This window comes from Amblyraja radiata, chromosome 8, assembly GCF_010909765.2.
Source record: "Amblyraja radiata isolate CabotCenter1 chromosome 8, sAmbRad1.1.pri, whole genome shotgun sequence".
NCBI lineage: Eukaryota > Metazoa > Chordata > Chondrichthyes > Rajiformes > Rajidae > Amblyraja > Amblyraja radiata.
Window position 1 is genome coordinate 25,035,967 of NC_045963.1, and position 16,893 is coordinate 25,052,859.

At 43.6% G+C, this 16,893-nt stretch overlaps 1 protein-coding gene across 1 annotated transcript; it reads left to right on the forward strand.

Moving 5' to 3' along the window:
- Positions 1 to 433: 433 nt before the first annotated feature.
- On the forward strand, positions 434 to 15,335 carry dynlt1 (dynein light chain Tctex-type 1). Its single transcript, XM_033025398.1, has 5 exons — positions 434 to 531; positions 2,030 to 2,071; positions 2,160 to 2,283; positions 3,388 to 3,465; positions 15,007 to 15,335. The coding sequence occupies exons 1-5, from the start codon at positions 505 to 507 to the stop codon at positions 15,075 to 15,077; spliced, it is 342 nt and encodes a 113-aa protein (XP_032881289.1). The 5' UTR covers positions 434 to 504; the 3' UTR covers positions 15,078 to 15,335.
- The last annotated feature ends 1,558 nt before the right edge of the window (positions 15,336 to 16,893 follow it).

Below are 16,893 nucleotides of genomic sequence, written 5' to 3' on the forward strand. Positions count from 1 at the left end.
CTGTTTCCATGTTGTGGTGATGCAATGGGTGCAGCATGAAGGGCTTGTTTCGTGGTGTAGGGCTCCATGCGTGTAGCTGGGGGGGCAGCATGGACCTCTTTTGCACAGATCAAGGGAGTCCGCCGTACATCTCAGTCGGCAGGGATCAAGGGAGGTGACCGGCGCGCCACAGGATCCAGTAAACCTGGGCCATCATCACTGCCAGTGCGCCTGCGCGAAGCCGCCAGCACCGATCACAGCTCCGCCTCTGACCTCCGTCCCACCGCAACTCACGTGATGTCAGTGACCACGCCCCCTATAACGACGCCGCTTGCTCAGCCTCGCCGTGCGTCAGCAGTCCCGGCCCCTGTGACGTAACTTTGCAGCCCCGCCCACTCCGACGCGCGTTAGCAGCCCCGCCCCCGGTGACGTGTCAGTCTGTGGCCCCGCCCCTGTGACGAATGCACGCACGCAGCCCCGCCCAGTTGACGCCGGGAGCCGCGAGCAAAGGAGGCGGTTGGAAAAATGGACGAATATCAAACAGGGGAGGAGGTGGGGATGAAGGGAGTTGAAGTGTAATGATTGGGGGCTGGAGGGTTGATGTTTGCGGCGTTTAAGGGAGGGGCAATGAATGAGAGGGTCAGGGGTGGGAGATCGAGGGCAAAGATCTTTGATCGAGGGGGTGAGGGAGGGAAGGACAGGGGGGTCCGGGTGGGGGAGAGGAGGGTGGTTGAGGGAGTTTGGGGGGAGTGGTGGTCAGGGTGGGTTGTGGAGGAGTGGGAGAGGTGCCAGCAGGGAGGAGGGTATGTGAGGTGAGGGGTGTAAGGTACCGGTGCATTGGAGGGCAACAGGTAAGCAGATGGATGGGAGGATAGACTTTGTGCTGCTATCAGCCAGATGTCAGTGTTGGATGAATTACGGAATCGGGATATGGGGAAAAAACCTGATTTTGGATGATGATATTGAATTGCGGTGCTGGCTCGAAGGGCCGATTGGCCTACTCCTGCACCTATTTTTTTATGTTTCTGTGGATGAAAGTGTTTGATGGTCAATGTACTATCAGCCCTGGTTGATGTTTTTTTTAACCAAAAATAAATGTATTCAGTTCTCAATGTATATTCTGGAATTTAGAAGGATGAGAGGATATCTTACTGAAACATATAAGATTATTAAGGGTTTGGACATGCTAGAGGCAGGAAACATGTTCTCAATGTTGGGGGAGTCCAGAACCAGAGGCCATAGTTTAAGAATAAGGGGTAAGCCATTTAGAACGGAGATGAGGAAAAACTTTTTCACAGAGAGAGTTGTGGGTGTGTGGAACTCTCTGCCTCAGAGAGCGGTGGAGGCTGGTTCTCTGGATGCTTTCAAGAGAGAGTTAGATACTCTTAGGGATAGCGTAGGTAATGGATATGGAGAGAAGGTAGGAACGGGGTACTGATTGTGGATGATCAGCCATGATCACATTGAATGACGGTGCTAGCTCGAACGGCCGAATGGCCTACTCCTGCGTCTATTGTCAATTGTTCATAACAAAAATATTTACAAAACTAACAATAGCAAAACACCCACCACCAAATACAAAAATGACCAAATATTCAAAATATTAAATAACAATATTACATTCGCTAGTCTGGGGTGCATTCAACCCTGTGGTGCCCAGCAGACCCGGAAATCCCTGTGGACAACGTGTGTTCCTTTCCGAGGGACACCCTGACACGGACGTAACCCTGGAAAAGGGCCCGGTTGATGTTTCATGACATCAGTCCAGTCGTTGTAGAATAAAATGCTATCAGCAAAATCATTCAACAACGTGTCTTTCAAAATCATTAAACAACATTCAACAGCTTGCAATCAAAAGAAGTAAACATCGAAAGATACAGCACATAGGCAGTTTTAATGTTCACTAAACATTTAATTGATGCTGTTTAATATTTAATGTCCGTGGAAGGCCATCTGCCATGTGCTACCCAAGTGCTAATCAGTACTATCAATAAATTCCACATGGAAATCTTTTCAAAGGTAAAACTAACCTGTACTTTTTCTTTTTCAGACTATATTTATTGTTGATGAAATAAGTGGTATTATTAAAGAGGTAAGGCAAGGTAGGACAATTCAAATCTTTTTAAACTCTCTCAAGGATGTCAACTGTTGAAATTCATTAAAGCTCTACTTTTTTCTAGTCAATAGAGACTGCAATCGGTGGAAATGCATATCAACCAAACAGAGTTAACCAGTGGACAACTAATGTGGTCGAACTTTGTCTAAGCCAGCTCACCAAACTGGGCAAACCCTTCAAGTATATTGGTAAGTGCTCACCAAGACTGACTGAAGTATTTGCTGCTCTGGGTTGATGTTGCTGTGAGTCAAGAGTGTTTTATTGTCATATGTTCCAGAACAGAACAATGAAATTATTACTTGCAGCAGCACAACAGATATGTAAACATAATACTCTGTAAAAAACAAAACAAGTTCATAAACACTTGACATTTTTACAGTTTTATGTCATAATTTGTAATGACAAGATACAGAGGTGATCCAAAATCATGAGGACCATACATTTCCCCAGAGTGGAGGTCTAAAACCACAGTGCACAGGTTTAAGATATTAATTTAAAGGAGATTTGAGGAACATTTCTTTCCATCCAGATGGTTTTTCAAATCTGGAACCCAGTGCATTTGGGAGAGGTATTCTCATAACATTTATGAATTATCTAGACGAACACTTGAATGTAACTTTTGACCAAGTGCTGGTAAATGGGAATGGTGTTTGATGATTGGTACAGACATCTGCTTTCAGTCTGAAAAATCGCAGTCTAATGCAGGTCCTTAATGGCCTTGCTAAAATCAATGTTTACATTGCCCACGTCAATCTTCTTGGGGAAATCTTCAACAAACTCAAATACTTGAAGGGTTTGCCCAGTTGAGAGACACAATGAACTGCAGATGCCAGAATTTTGAGCAAAACACAAAGTGTTGGGGTAACTGAGCGAGTCAGGCAGCACCTCTGAAGAGAATGGACAGGCAATGTTTGGGTCGGGTCCTGACCTGATACCTTGCCTATCTAGAAGTCCTAAGTGGCAGAAAATCTGCATTGACTCAATTATTCCATTCTGTGAAATTGTCACATCCTAAGTGAATTATACAGAGGAAATTGATGTTGAAATTTGAAACATGCACCGTTTAAATCTAAAGGAGTGCTGGAAAGACAGATTTCTAATGTATCCTGTTATTATACTGATTCTTCAGCCAGAACATCCACCATCATCCTTCTCAATTCTTTGCATGCAGCACATTTTATCCAGCAAATGTATTAAAATTGTGGTCATCAGAATGTTGTAGTGGGAGTTAGAAGTTCTCCAAAGTACTTGCTGGATGGGATATTCAACCTTTTAATTGTATTTGACTGCAGTGACCTCTGTGATCATGCAGAAGAATGGAGCTGGTCTACACACAGCTAGTTCCTGTTACTGGGACAACAATGCTGATGGTAAGTCTCGCGCTGACAACTGTTAATCGGCCCTTCTGAAGAATCGCCACATGCCTAGAATGGATGGTTTGTGTGGGGCTTGGAAAATTTTCAACATGAGTGTATAAAGGCAAGACTGCCTCAGCAAGACTGTATACCTTATTTTAGTTTAGTTAGACATGCAGCATGGAAAATGATCTTGGTCTACCAAGACCATGTTGACACTAGTTCTGTGTTATCCCACTTTTGCACCCACTCCCTACACACTCGGGGCAATTTACAGAGAGCCAATTAACATGCAAACCCGCATGTCTTTGGGATGCTGGAGGAAACTAGAGGACCCTGTGGGAAATTCACACACTCACAGGGAGAACGTGTAAACTCCACACAGGCAGCACCCGAGGTAGGGATTGAACCTGGGTCTCTGGCGCTGTGAGGCAGCCACTCGGTATCAGCTGCGTCATTGTGCCGCTTTCTGTTCGTTTCTTTATAGACAATGCAACATGTTGATTAAATTTTGTTTGATGTTCAGAAGCCAACAGTCCAGTAACATGTCACTTTTAAGTACAAAGATGCCATTACCAATTTTAGATAATGAAATCCCTACATTAAGCATCCAAAAAGAAAACTGATGAATAGTCAACTGTTATTTAAAAGGTAAAATCTTCTTTAACAACATAAACCTATTCTCTGAAGAGGTAACAGTAGCAGCAAAGGCCAAGGCAGACCACATCGCACCGTCTTCTATGGGTAGCCCAATTTTGAATCTAATCTACCAAGTCTCCATGTATACCACGTGGATTAGCTTCACATGCATGTAGATAATGTCTACCACTCAACCCTCATCAATCACCTTCATCATCTCCTTAGAAAGGTCAACTTCGAAAATAATGCCAGATTCGCAGTCGACTTTGATTAGATCACAATGACTCGGTGTACTGTTGTGGTCACTGTACAATAAGGATGTTGAATAGAGAAGACGACAGAAATTTGCTAGAACACCTGAAGGAGTAATGAATTGAATTGACAAGAATGCACAAGCTCGTTCTCCTTTCTATTCAAAAAGAGATGGCGGGAGAGAACTAATGGGAATCTTTAAAGTTTTATGAAATGTTTTGGTATGGCAGGCACATATTCCATTGGGGAAGAGGATACAAACTCTTCAGAATAAAATTTACACAGAATCAAATGGAGAATTTGTAAGAAATCCTTAGGGAGTGGGCAGGAATGCGAATATTGCTTTTGCAGAAAATAGTTGAACGAGATGCAATTAATACACTTACAGATCCTCCCCATGTTACAATGCCCGACATGTACAGCTCATACATACGAGCGAGTGTTTGGGAGACCAGGGAGATGGACTTGCCGTCTGTTGCAGATCTGCAGGCATCTGAACAGTTGAGATAAACATAGAAACATAGAATTTTAGGAGTAGGACATTCGGCCCATCGAGCCAGCACCACCATTCAATATGATCATGGCTGATCATCCAAAATCAGCACCCCTGTTCCTGCTTTCTCCCCATACCCCTTAATTCCGTTAGCCTGAATTGCTATGTCTAACTCTCTCTTGAATACATCCAGTGAATTGGCCTCCACAGCCTTCTGTGGCAGAGAATTCCACAGATTCACAACTCTGGGTGAATAAGTTTTCCCTCATCTCAGTCCTAAATGGCCTACCCATTATTCTTAAACTGTGACCCCTGGTTCTGGTCTCCCCAAACATCGTGAACATTTTTCCTGCATCTAGCCTGTCCAATTCCTTAAGAATTGTACATATTTCTATACGATCCTCTCTCATCCTTCTAAATTCCAGTGGATATAAGCCTAGTCGATCCATTCTTTCAACATATGTCAGTCCCGCCATCCCAGGAATTAACCTGGTGAACCTACGCTGCACTCCCTCAATAGCAAGAATATCCTTCCTCAAAATAAGAGACCAAAATTGCACACAATACTCCATGTGTGGTCTCATCAGGGCCCTGTACAACTGCAGTATGACCTCCTTGCTCCTATACTCAAATCCTCTCACTACGAAGGTCAACATGCCATTTGCTTTCTTCACTGCCTGCTGTACCTGTTTGCTTACTTTCAGTGATTGATGTACAGGAACACCTAGGTCTCGTTGCACCTCCCCTTTTCCTAATCTGACACCATTCAGATAATAATGTCTTGTTCTTGCACCAAAGTAGAAAACCTCACATTTATCCATATTATACTGCATCTGCCCATTCACCCAACCTATCCAAGTCACCCCGCAGCCTCATTGCATCCGCCTCGCAGCTCACACTGCACCCAGCTTGGTGTCATCTGCAAACTTGGAGATGTTACATTTAATTATTTCGTCTAAATCGTCAATATTGTAATTAATGGGTCCCAGCACTGAGCCTTGCTGCACCCCACTAGTCACATTTTGAAAAGGACCCGTTAATTCCTACTCTTTGCTACCTGTCTGCCAACCAGTTCTCTATCCACGTCAGTACCCTACCCCCAATACTCTTATCCATTCTATTTGTTACATCCTCAAAAAAATCCAGAAGATTAGTCAAGCATGATTTCCCCTTCATAAATCCATGCTGACTTTGACCGATCCTGCCACTACTTTCTAAATGTGCTGCTACTACATCTTTAATAATCGACTCAAGCATCTTCTGCACTACCGATGTTAGGCTAACTGGTCTATAATCCGTTTTCTCTCTCCCTCCTTTCTTAAAAAGTGGGGTTACATTAGCTACCCTCCAGTCCACAGGAACTGATTCAGAGTCTGAAGAACATTGGAAAATGATCAACAATGCATCCACGATTTCTAGGACCACCTCCTTGAGTACTCTGGGATGCAGACCATCAGTCCCTGGGGATTTATCTGCCTTCAGTCCCAACAGTTTACCGAATACTATTGAAGAAGGGAATACTATTGAAGAAGGGTCTGAAGAAGGGTTTCGGCCCAAAATGTTGCCTATTTCCTTCGCTCCATAGATGCTGCTGCACCCGCTGAGTTTCTCCAGCATTTTTGTGTACCGAATACTATTTCCTGACTAATGGGGATTTTGTTCAGTTCCTCCCTCCCGCTAGATCCTCGGTCCCCTAGTATTTCTGGGAGATTGATTCTGTCTTCACTAAGGGAGACACAAACAAAGTACTTGTTTCACTGGTCTGCCATTTCTTTGTTTCCCATTATAAACTCACCTGTTTCTGACTAAGGGACCTACATTTGTCTTCACTAATCATTTCCTCTTCACCTATCTATAGAAGCTTTTACAATCAGATTTTATATTTCTCGCAAGCTTTCTTTCATGATCTATTTTCCCCTTCTCAATTAACCCCTTTGCCCTCTGTTGAATTCTAAACTTCCCCCAGTTCTCTGGTTTGCTGCTTCCTCTGGCCAATTTATATGCCTCTTCCTTGGATTTAACACTATCTCTAATTTCCCCCTTTAGCCATGGTTGAGCCGCCTTCCCAGTTTTATTTTTACGCCAGACAGGGATAAACAATTATTGTTATTCATCCATGCGATCTTTAAATCTTTGCCATTGCATATGTACTGCCAACCCTTTAAGTATCATTTGCCAGTCTATCCTAGCCAATTCCCTTCTCATCACTTCTCATCAACTTTTCCTTTCTTTACGTTCAGACATTAAACAATAGGTGCAAGAGTAGGCCATTCGGCCCTTCGAGCCAGCACCGCCATTCAATGTGATCATGGCTGATCATCCCCAATCAGTACCTCGTTCCTGCCTTTTCCCCATATCCCTTGACTCCGCTATCTTTAAGAGCCCTATCCAGCTCTCTTTTGAAAGTATCCAGAGAACTGGCCTCCACTGCCGTCTGAGGCAGAGAATTCCACAGACTCACAACTCTCTGAGAGAAAAAGTGTTTCCTCGTCTCCGTTCTAAATGGCTTACCCCTTATTCTTAAACTGTGGCCCCTGGTTCTGGACTTCCCCAACTTCGGGAACATGTTTCCTGCCTCTAGCGCGTCCAAACCCTTAACAATCTTATATGTTTCAATAAGATTCCCTCTCATCCTTCTAAACTCCAGAGTGTACAAGCCCAGCCGCTCCATTCTCTCAGCATATGACAGTCCCGCCATCCCGGGAATTAACCTTGTAAACCTACGCTGCACTCCCTCAACAGCAAGAATGTCCTTCCTCAAATTAGGGGACCAAAACTGCACACAATACTCCAGGTGTGGTCTCACTAGGGCTCTGTACAACTGCAGAAGGACCTCTTTGCTCCTATACTCAACTTCTCTTGTTATAAAGGCCAACATGCCATTCGCTTTCTTCATTGCCTGCTGTACCTGCATGCTTACTTTCATAGACTGATGAACAAGGACCCCCAGATCCCGTTGTACTTCCCTTTTTTCCCCAACTTGACACCATTTAGATAGTAATCTGCCTTCCTTTTTGCTACCAAAGTGGATAACCTCACATTTCTCCACATTAAACGTCATCTGCCATGCATCTGCCCACTCCCCCAACCTGTTCAAGTCACCCTGCATTCTCATAGCATCCCTTCACAGTTCACACTGCCACCCAGCTTTGGCAAATTTGCTAATGTTACTTTGAATCCCTTCATCCAAATCATTGATGTATATTGTAAATAGCTGCGGTCCCAGCTCCGAGCCTTGCGGTACCCCACTAGTCACTGCCTGCCATTCTGAAAGGGAACCGTTAATCCCCACTCTCTGTTTCCTGTCTGCCAACCAATTTTCTATCCATGTCAGCACTCTACCCCCAATACCATGTGCCATAATTTTGCCCACTAATCTCCTATGTGGGACCTTATCAAATGCTTTCTGAAAGTCCAGGTACACTACATCCACTAGCTCTCTCTTGTCCATTTTCCTAGTTACATCTTCAAAAAATTCCAGAAGATTAGTCAGCATGATTTCCCCTTCGTAAATCCATGCTGACTCGGACCGATCCTGTTACTGCTATCCAAATGTGCCGCTATTTCATCTTTTATAATTGACTCCAGCATTTTCCCCACCACCGATGTCAGGCTAACTGGTCTATAATTCCCTGTTTTCTCTCTCCTGCCTTTCTTAAAAAGTGGGATAACATTAGCTACTCTCTAATGCACAGGAACTGATCCTGAGTCTATAGAACATTGGAAAAGTATCACCAATGCATCCACGATTTCTAGAGCCACTTCCTTAAGTACCCTGGGATGTAGATCATCAGGCCCTGGGGATTTATCAGCCTTCAGTCCCATCAGTCTACCCAACACCATTTCCTGCCTAATGTGGATTTCCTTCATTTCCTGAGTCACCCCAGATCCTCTGGCCACTACTATATCAGGAAGATTGTTTGTGTCCTCCTTCGTGAAGATGGATCCAAAGTACCTGTTCAACTCATCTGCCATTTCCTTGTTCCCCATAATAAATTCACCTTTTTTGGTCTTCAAGGGTCCAACTTTGGTCTTAACTTTTTTTTCTCTTCACATACCTAAAGAAGCTTTTACTATCCTCCTTTATATTATTGGCTAGCTTTCCTTCGTACCTCTTCTCTTCTACCCGTATTGTCTTTTTAGTTATCTTCTGTTGCTCTTTATACATTACCCAACCCTCTTGCTTCCCGCTCATCTTTGCTACATTGTACTTCTTCTCTTTTATTTTTATACTGTCCCTGACGTCCCTTGTCAGCCACGATCGCCCCTTACTCCCCTTGGAATCTTTCTTCCTCCTAGGAATGAACTGATCCTGCACCTTCTGTATTATTCCTAGAAATACCTGCCATTGTTTTTCCATTGTCATCCCTGCTAGTGTATCTTTCCAGTCAACTTTGGCCAGCTCCTCCCTCATGGCCCCATAGTCCCCTTTATTCAACTGTAACACTGACACCTCCGATCTACTCTTCTCCCTCCCCAATTGTAGATTAAACCTGACCATGTTATGGTCACTGCTTCCTATTGGCTCATTAACCTCAAGGTCCTTTATCAAATCCGGTTCATTACATAACACTAAATCCAGAATTGCCTTCTCCCTCGTAGGCTCCAATACAAGCTGCTCTAAGAATCCATCACAAAGGCACTCTACACAGTCCCTTTCTTGGGGTCCAGTACCAACCTGATTTTCCCAATCTACTTGCATGTTGAAATCTCCCATAACAACCACAGCATTACTTTTGCTACATGCCAATTTTAACTCCTGATTCAACTTGCACCCGATGTCCAAGCTACTGTTTGGGGGCCTGTAGATAAGTCCCATTAGGGTATTTTTACTCTAACAATTCCTTAGTTCTATCCATACTGACTCCACATTTGTTGTTTCAATGTCACCCCTTGCAAGGGACTGAATTTCATTCCTCACCAACAGAGCAACCCCATCCCCTCTGCCCACCTGTCTGTCTTTTCGATAGGAGGTATACCCTTGAATATTCAGTTCCCAACCCTGGCCCTCGCAGCCATGTCTCTGTAATTCCCACAACATCATACTTGCCAATTTCTAACAGCCTCAAGCTTGTCCACTTTATTTCTTATACTTCGCGCATTCATATACAACACTTTGACCTCCGTATTCACGTCCCCCCTCGCACCGCTTGCAATTGGCCCTGACCTTACTCTTTTATCCCTTCTTGAACCCACACGTGTAGCCCTAGCAAACCTGCATGCCAGAATGTCAGTCCCCCTCCAGTTAAGATGTAACCCGTCCTTTTTGTACAGGTCACCCCTACCCCAGAAGAGATCCCAGTGGTCTATAAATCTAAATCCTTGCTCCCTGCTCCAGCCCCTCAGCCACACATTCTGATCCCCTTGTCTTTGGTCCCCTTCAGGACCTTTGTCTCTGAATTAACTGTGTCACTCCCCATCTTAATGCAGAATTCTACCATATTATGGTCACTGTTGCTCAATGGTCTTTGCACAACAAGATTGCTAACTCATCCTTCCTCATTAACAATACTATTCAAGGATGGCCTGCCCTCTAGTTGGTTCCTCTACATATTGGCTTAGAAAACCATCCCCGTATACACTCCAGGAAATCCTCCTCAGTGTTGTTACCAATTAGGTTAGCCCAGTCTATATGTAGATTAAAGTCGCCCATGATAACTGCTGTCCCTTTGCTACACGTATCCCTAATTTCTTGTTTGATGCTATCCCCAACCTCACTACTGCTTTTTGGTGGTCCAACAAGCATTTTCTGCTCTTGGCTATTTCACAGTTCTACCCTTACAGATTCTACAGCATCCAAGCTAATGACTCTACTTACTATCCTTCCTGAATATTGAATACCCCTGCATGTTGAGCCACCAGCCTTGGTCACCCTGGAGCCATGTCTCCGTAATCCCAACTATATCATATCCTAACTAACAACTAATTGCGCATTCAATTCATTCACCTTATTATGAATGCTCTTCGCATTAAGGCACAAAGCTTTCAGGTTTGTTTTAACATTCTTAGCCCTTATTGAAATAGTGGACGCATTGGTGATCATTTTCCAATGTTCAATAGATTCAGGATCAGTTCCTGTGGATTGGAGGATAGCTAATGTTATCCCACTTTTCAAGAAAGGAGCGAGAGAGAAAACAGGGAATTACAGACCAGTTAGCCTGACCGGTGGTGGGAAAGATGCTGGAGTCAATTATTAAAGAGGTAATAATGGGCCATTTGGATAGCAGTAAAAGGATTAGTCCAAGTCAACAGGGTAGGGTGTGGACATGGATAGAAAATTGGTTGGCAGACAGGAAGCAAAGAATAGGAGTGAACGGGTCCTTTTCAGAATGGCAGGCAGTGGCGAGTGGCGTACCGCAAGGCTCGGTGTTGGGACCGCAACTGTTTACCATATATATTAATGATTTGGAAAAGGGAATTAGGAGCAACACTAGCAAGTTTGCGGATGACACAAAGCTGGGTGGCAGTGTGAACTGTGAAGAGGATGTTAGAAGGTTGCAGGGTGACCTGGACACGTTGAATGAGTGGGCAGATGCATGGCAGATGCAGTATAATATAGATAAATGTGAGGTTATCCACTTTGGCGACAAAAACAAGGGGGCAGATTATCTCAATGGGGTTAGGTAAGGGGGAGGTGCAGCGAGACCTGGGTATCCTTGTACACCAGTCACTGAAAGTTGGCGTGCAGGTACAGCAGGCAGTGAAGAAAGCTAATGGAATGTTGGCCTTCATAACAAGAGGATTTCAGTCTAGGAGTAAAGAGGCTCTTCTGCAGTTGTTTAGGGCTCTGGTAAGACCACATCTGGAGTATTGTGTACAGTTTTGGTCTCCTTATTTGAGGAAGGACATCCTTGTGATTGAGGTAGTGCAGCGTAGGTTCACGAGATTGATCCCTGGGATGGCGGGACTGTCATATGAGGAAAAATTGAAAAGACTAGGCTTGTATTCACTGGAATTTACACTTTTCTCCTGTGTACCTTTTGCTTCTGCCCTCATTTTACAGCCCTCTGTCTACCTGCATTGGTTCCCATCCCCCTGCCATATTAGTTTAAACTAGCAAGCACTCCCCCGTGGACATCGGTTCCAGTCCAGCCCAGATGAAGACCGTCCGGTTTGTACTGCTCCCACCTCTCCCAGAACCGGTTCGAATGCCCCAGGAATATCCCTCCCCCTTACACCATCTCTCAAGCCACGTATTCATCCGAAATATCCTCTAATTTCTACTCTTACTAGCACGTGGCACTGGTAGTCCAGAGATTATATCCTGTGAGGTCCTACTTTTTAAATTTATCTCCCAACTCCCTAAATTCGCTTTGTAGGACCTCATCCCATTTTTTACCTATGTCGTTGGTACATACGTGCACCACAACAACTGGCTGTTCGTCCTCCCCCTACAGAATGCCTTGCAGCCACTCAAGATATCCTTGACTCTTGCACCTGGGAGGCAACATACCAGTCTGGAGTCTCTTTTGCACTGCAGAAACGCCTATCAATTCCCCTTACAATGGAATCCCTTATCACCATAGCCCTCCCACTCCCACATTCCTGCCCACCTATGCAGCAGAACCCCCCATAGTGCCATGAACTTGGCTGCTGCTGCCTTCCCCTGATAGGCCTTTTTTTCCCCACAGTATCCAAAAGGGTATATCTGTTTTGGAGGGAAATGGCTGCAGGGGACTTCTGCACTACCTGCCCTCTTTTGGGCTGTCTGGTGGTCATCCATTCTCTCTCTGCCTGAGCAACCTTCACCTGCGATGTGACCAACTCACTAAACATGCTATCCACGACACCCTCAGCATCGGGAACGCTCCAAAGTGCATCCATGCGCAGTTCCAACACCGCAACGAGGTTTGCCAGGAGCTGCAGCTGGACACACTTCCCGCACATAGTCGTCAGGGACACTGAAAGCATCTCTGATTTCCCACATTGCATAGGAGGAGCATACCACGGTGCCGTGCTGCCATGATATAACCCTTAATTTAAGTTAAATTAAATCAAACTAGTTTCACTGGGGATTTATTTTACTCAACACTTCTCACATAGAGCCCTGTCTCTGCCTAGATCACTAAATTGCAAAGTAATGTTAAAAGGAAAGGAATTACTTACATAAACCTACTTACCAATCAGCCGATCCCCCTTTGCGACTTAACCATTAAATTTAAATCAAATCCCAGGAGTCTCCTCACCTCATCCTCCTCGCCGAAGATTCCCAAGCCAAAGCCTTACACTTTACCTCCAAGGACTCCTGAGCAAAAAACTAATGCCCCTGTCCCACTTAAGCGCTTTTTTCAGCGACTACAGGCGACTAGGCTGTTTTCACATTGTCGCGGGGTGACGCCTGTATGGTCGTGAGTAGTCTCCTCAAGTCGCCTAAAGAGTCGTAACGTTTTTCTGGTCGCCGCTGGATTCTGAAATGTTCAAAACTTTTTGGCGACTGTGGGCTTGACGTAGCTTGTCTTCTCCTGTTGTAGGTGCTGTCGTAGGTTGTCACCAGGATGACGCAGGTTGTCGCCAGGCGACGTTGGTTGTCGCCGGGTGCTAACTTCGGTGAATTCCATTGGCGACTACCTACGTCAACCGGCGACTGAATTATCTTCAGTTGCCGCCGACAGGGCCATTGCTTGTCATGGGTGGACGTAGATTGACTTCGGTTGTCACCTGTGTGGTCGTAGGTGGATGTCTTAAGTCACGACGATTGGGTTGTGGTAGCTTTACGTCGACTAGGTGGTAGGTTTTCGTAGACATTGTCGTGGGGGGGGGGGGGGGGGTTCCGGTCACCGCTTTTTCAGTGACCTGCTACGACTGACAGTCGCCGAAAAAAATTGCCTAAAAAAATATTGCCTAAGTGGGACAGGCCCATTACAGTTTACCTCCCAAGCGACTTCATCTTAATAAGGCCACACCCAACAGGCCGCTCCACTAGACCTAGCCCTACTTTTAATTGCTAATCAATTAACAAATTTAGATGTCCCAGCCAATCCCCGCACTCACTCCAACTGCTGCTCCTCTGCCGACCTTGAAATTAAGTGTTTCAGGCTGGCTTTTTAAATTTCCCGCACTGAAAAACTCACCAAGGGATTACCTTGTTGCAGCCAACAAGGTTGCATCCTAGTTTAACTACATCCTGTCCAAAGTTGGCCACTGCTTTTATGTACGGTAAGTATATTGCCTGGCGGTCACAGTTCACAGGAAAAGAACCCTGTTGTAACCTGGGGACGATCTGCCAGGGTAAACTTGAAAAAAATGAGGATTGTATAGGAAGGAACTACAGATGCTGGTTTAAACTGAAGATAGACACAAAAAGCTGGAGTAATCTGGCGAGTCAGATAGCATTTCTGGAGAAAAGGAATAGGTGACTGCAGTCTGAAGAAGGATCTCGACCTGAAACATCACCTATTCCTTTTCTCCAGAGATGCTGCCTAACCCACTGAGTCTGAAGAAGGGTCTCGACCCGAAATGTCACCGATTCTTTTTCTCCAGAGATGCTGCCTGACCCACTGAGTTACTCCAGCTTTTTGTGTACATCTTGAATGTCTGAAATATAGGACTACATTATCAGACCAAAATAAGGACAAACAGGGAGAGGCTTAAATGGAACCAGAACACCATGGACTGGTTGTTTCGAGCCTGAACATTCTACATTAGCAGCAAGCACGGTTAGATCTACTATTTTTAACCTCATGGACACCAGCAGTGATTTTATAAAATAAATTCATTCCATTTCTTTTCAGGATGTATTGCAATTAAAGAACATGTTAAGTCCGTCTATATTCTCTCCAGGCTGGAACTACTGATTTTTGCATCACAGTCCTTAATATTTCTATTTATAATAGACAGTTAATTGAATAGTTATTACAGTGGATAACAGGATAAAGTAGTTTGGGCTTCATTCCACAATTGTGCCAATTTTGTGCAGAGTCTATAGTTTTCAGTGTTGTAATATTGTATATTATTTCAGTACATTGGATGCGAGTTCATTGCAACATCATGTGGGCTGGTTTCAGAAGTGGGATCACATTTCATTTAAGTGTCACTCCACCCAAATGCTGATTCTTGGGGCTGCTATAAGGTTTACTTGGAAAGGAAAGTAATTTGCAATCAGTCAAATAGTTTATACAAGCATGTTCATGATGTTGAAACAGTTCTTAACCCCACCCTTTACCTGCTTTCAGGAAGCTGCACCGTGAGATGGGAGAATAAGACCATGTATTGTATTGTCAGTGTCTTTGGGCTGGGCATCTGAAATCTTGACTACTACCAGATACCATATTCAACCTCCATTCAAAGACCATGACTGTGAAGCACGATATGGTGTATTGTGTGCAACTACAGTACACCTTTTGACCAGTGCAACATCGCCACTTCAGTATTACTTTGATGCTAACAATTTTAATGTTTTCGTGCCATTCTTTAATTCTATGTTGCATAAAAAGAAACAAGTAACATTGTTTTCATTTAATGTTATATTATTTTAAAATAAATATGGAATGTTTAACTTAAACCTTGTTTTCATCTTTCAATGTGTTCAGTACAAACCTTCAGAAATTCTTTCTCTGCGCTACTTGAAGTCTGGGATCCTAAGTTCTACTTTGCTGTAGCTGTACATGAACTGTACAGCTGAGGAATAGAGAAAGAATAGCTCACAAGAGCTTGAACAGGACTCGGATGATGAGTTTGTCAGTGTTTACTTATTCACTATACTCCTGCTGGAGACCATGCATGGCATTTCCAGTATAGGAGTGCTCAGCATTCCATTAACAGGGATGTCTCCCAACTGTCTCCACAAAATATTTCATAGTCACTGGCAGGCCAAACCAATGTCCATTCCTCAATCAATATTGCCAATGTTGAAACTTCAGTTACCTAGTAGCCAATTTCCAAAAACACTATGCCTCACCCACTGAGTTTCTCCACCATTTTTCTCTACCTTCGATTTTCCAGCACCTGCAGTTCCTTCTTAAACTATTCCTTGCTCTGTCAATGGGAAGAGATTACCAGGCAAACAGAAAAAGTAGTGGTCAAAGTTTAAACAATCCAACAATTCTATTGGGAATTACTGGCTTGCAATCACTCAAAGTGGAAGAGTAGCTTTGCGATTGTACCGAGGATTTGGTCAAGGCCATGCGCAAGGAGGGCACTACCATACAAATTGTCCAACTTTGTTTTCCATGGAAAAGGCAGACCAGAGGTTTGACAGAAATGTATATGAGGTGGACAATGAGAGCTGTAAAATGGTTGAGGACTAAAATCAAGTGACAAGGATAATCTTGAGTCTGGAAAGTACCGCTTGCAAATGTGATGGTGAAGTGTTCCATGTGGCTAACAAGAATCTACTAGTATCTAAGGTACCTATTATTTGTAAACCAGCATCTGCAGTTCCTTGTTTTTACAATGCATCACATTCGTGCTCAATAATCTTACAGCATAGTAGGATCAACACTTCAGATGTCTCGATTTATCAGAGCACGACCTTTGTCATCATTAATAAATACTGATTCAAAAAGTACAAAAAAATTGAATGTTTATAATTGTCATTTTATTCATAACAATTTCTTACATTATCCTTAATTGACAAATCAATAAAATCATGCTTAACTTTAAAATGAGTTACTTTTATTAGAATATCTCCATAGATCTATACATTGACATTGGAATACTCACAACTCCAGCTGATGTGCATTGGCATTATGATCTATTATAAATATCAAGTTCATATTTTTGCAACCACACAAACTGAAATTAAACAGTAAAACACCATTAATCCGTAAAAATTAGTGCTAAAACCCAGAGAGCATTTCAAGAAAAATTATATGGATGTTAAAAAAAAAATGTTTTGCAGATTTTGCAAAGTATGTACTGGTCTCAAATGTCAAGTTTAATTTTGTTTTTAATAATCACATTAAGCTTTTACGATGACCCATAGGGATCAAAGGACAAGAAGAGAGGTTTAAAACGTAGATGCACAATTGCCAGTGTAATGAGGGAATGGAGGACTGAGACAATAGAAGTGTAGGAGATTCCCTAGATGTTGTTTATTCTGCTGATCTTTTAACCTAGAA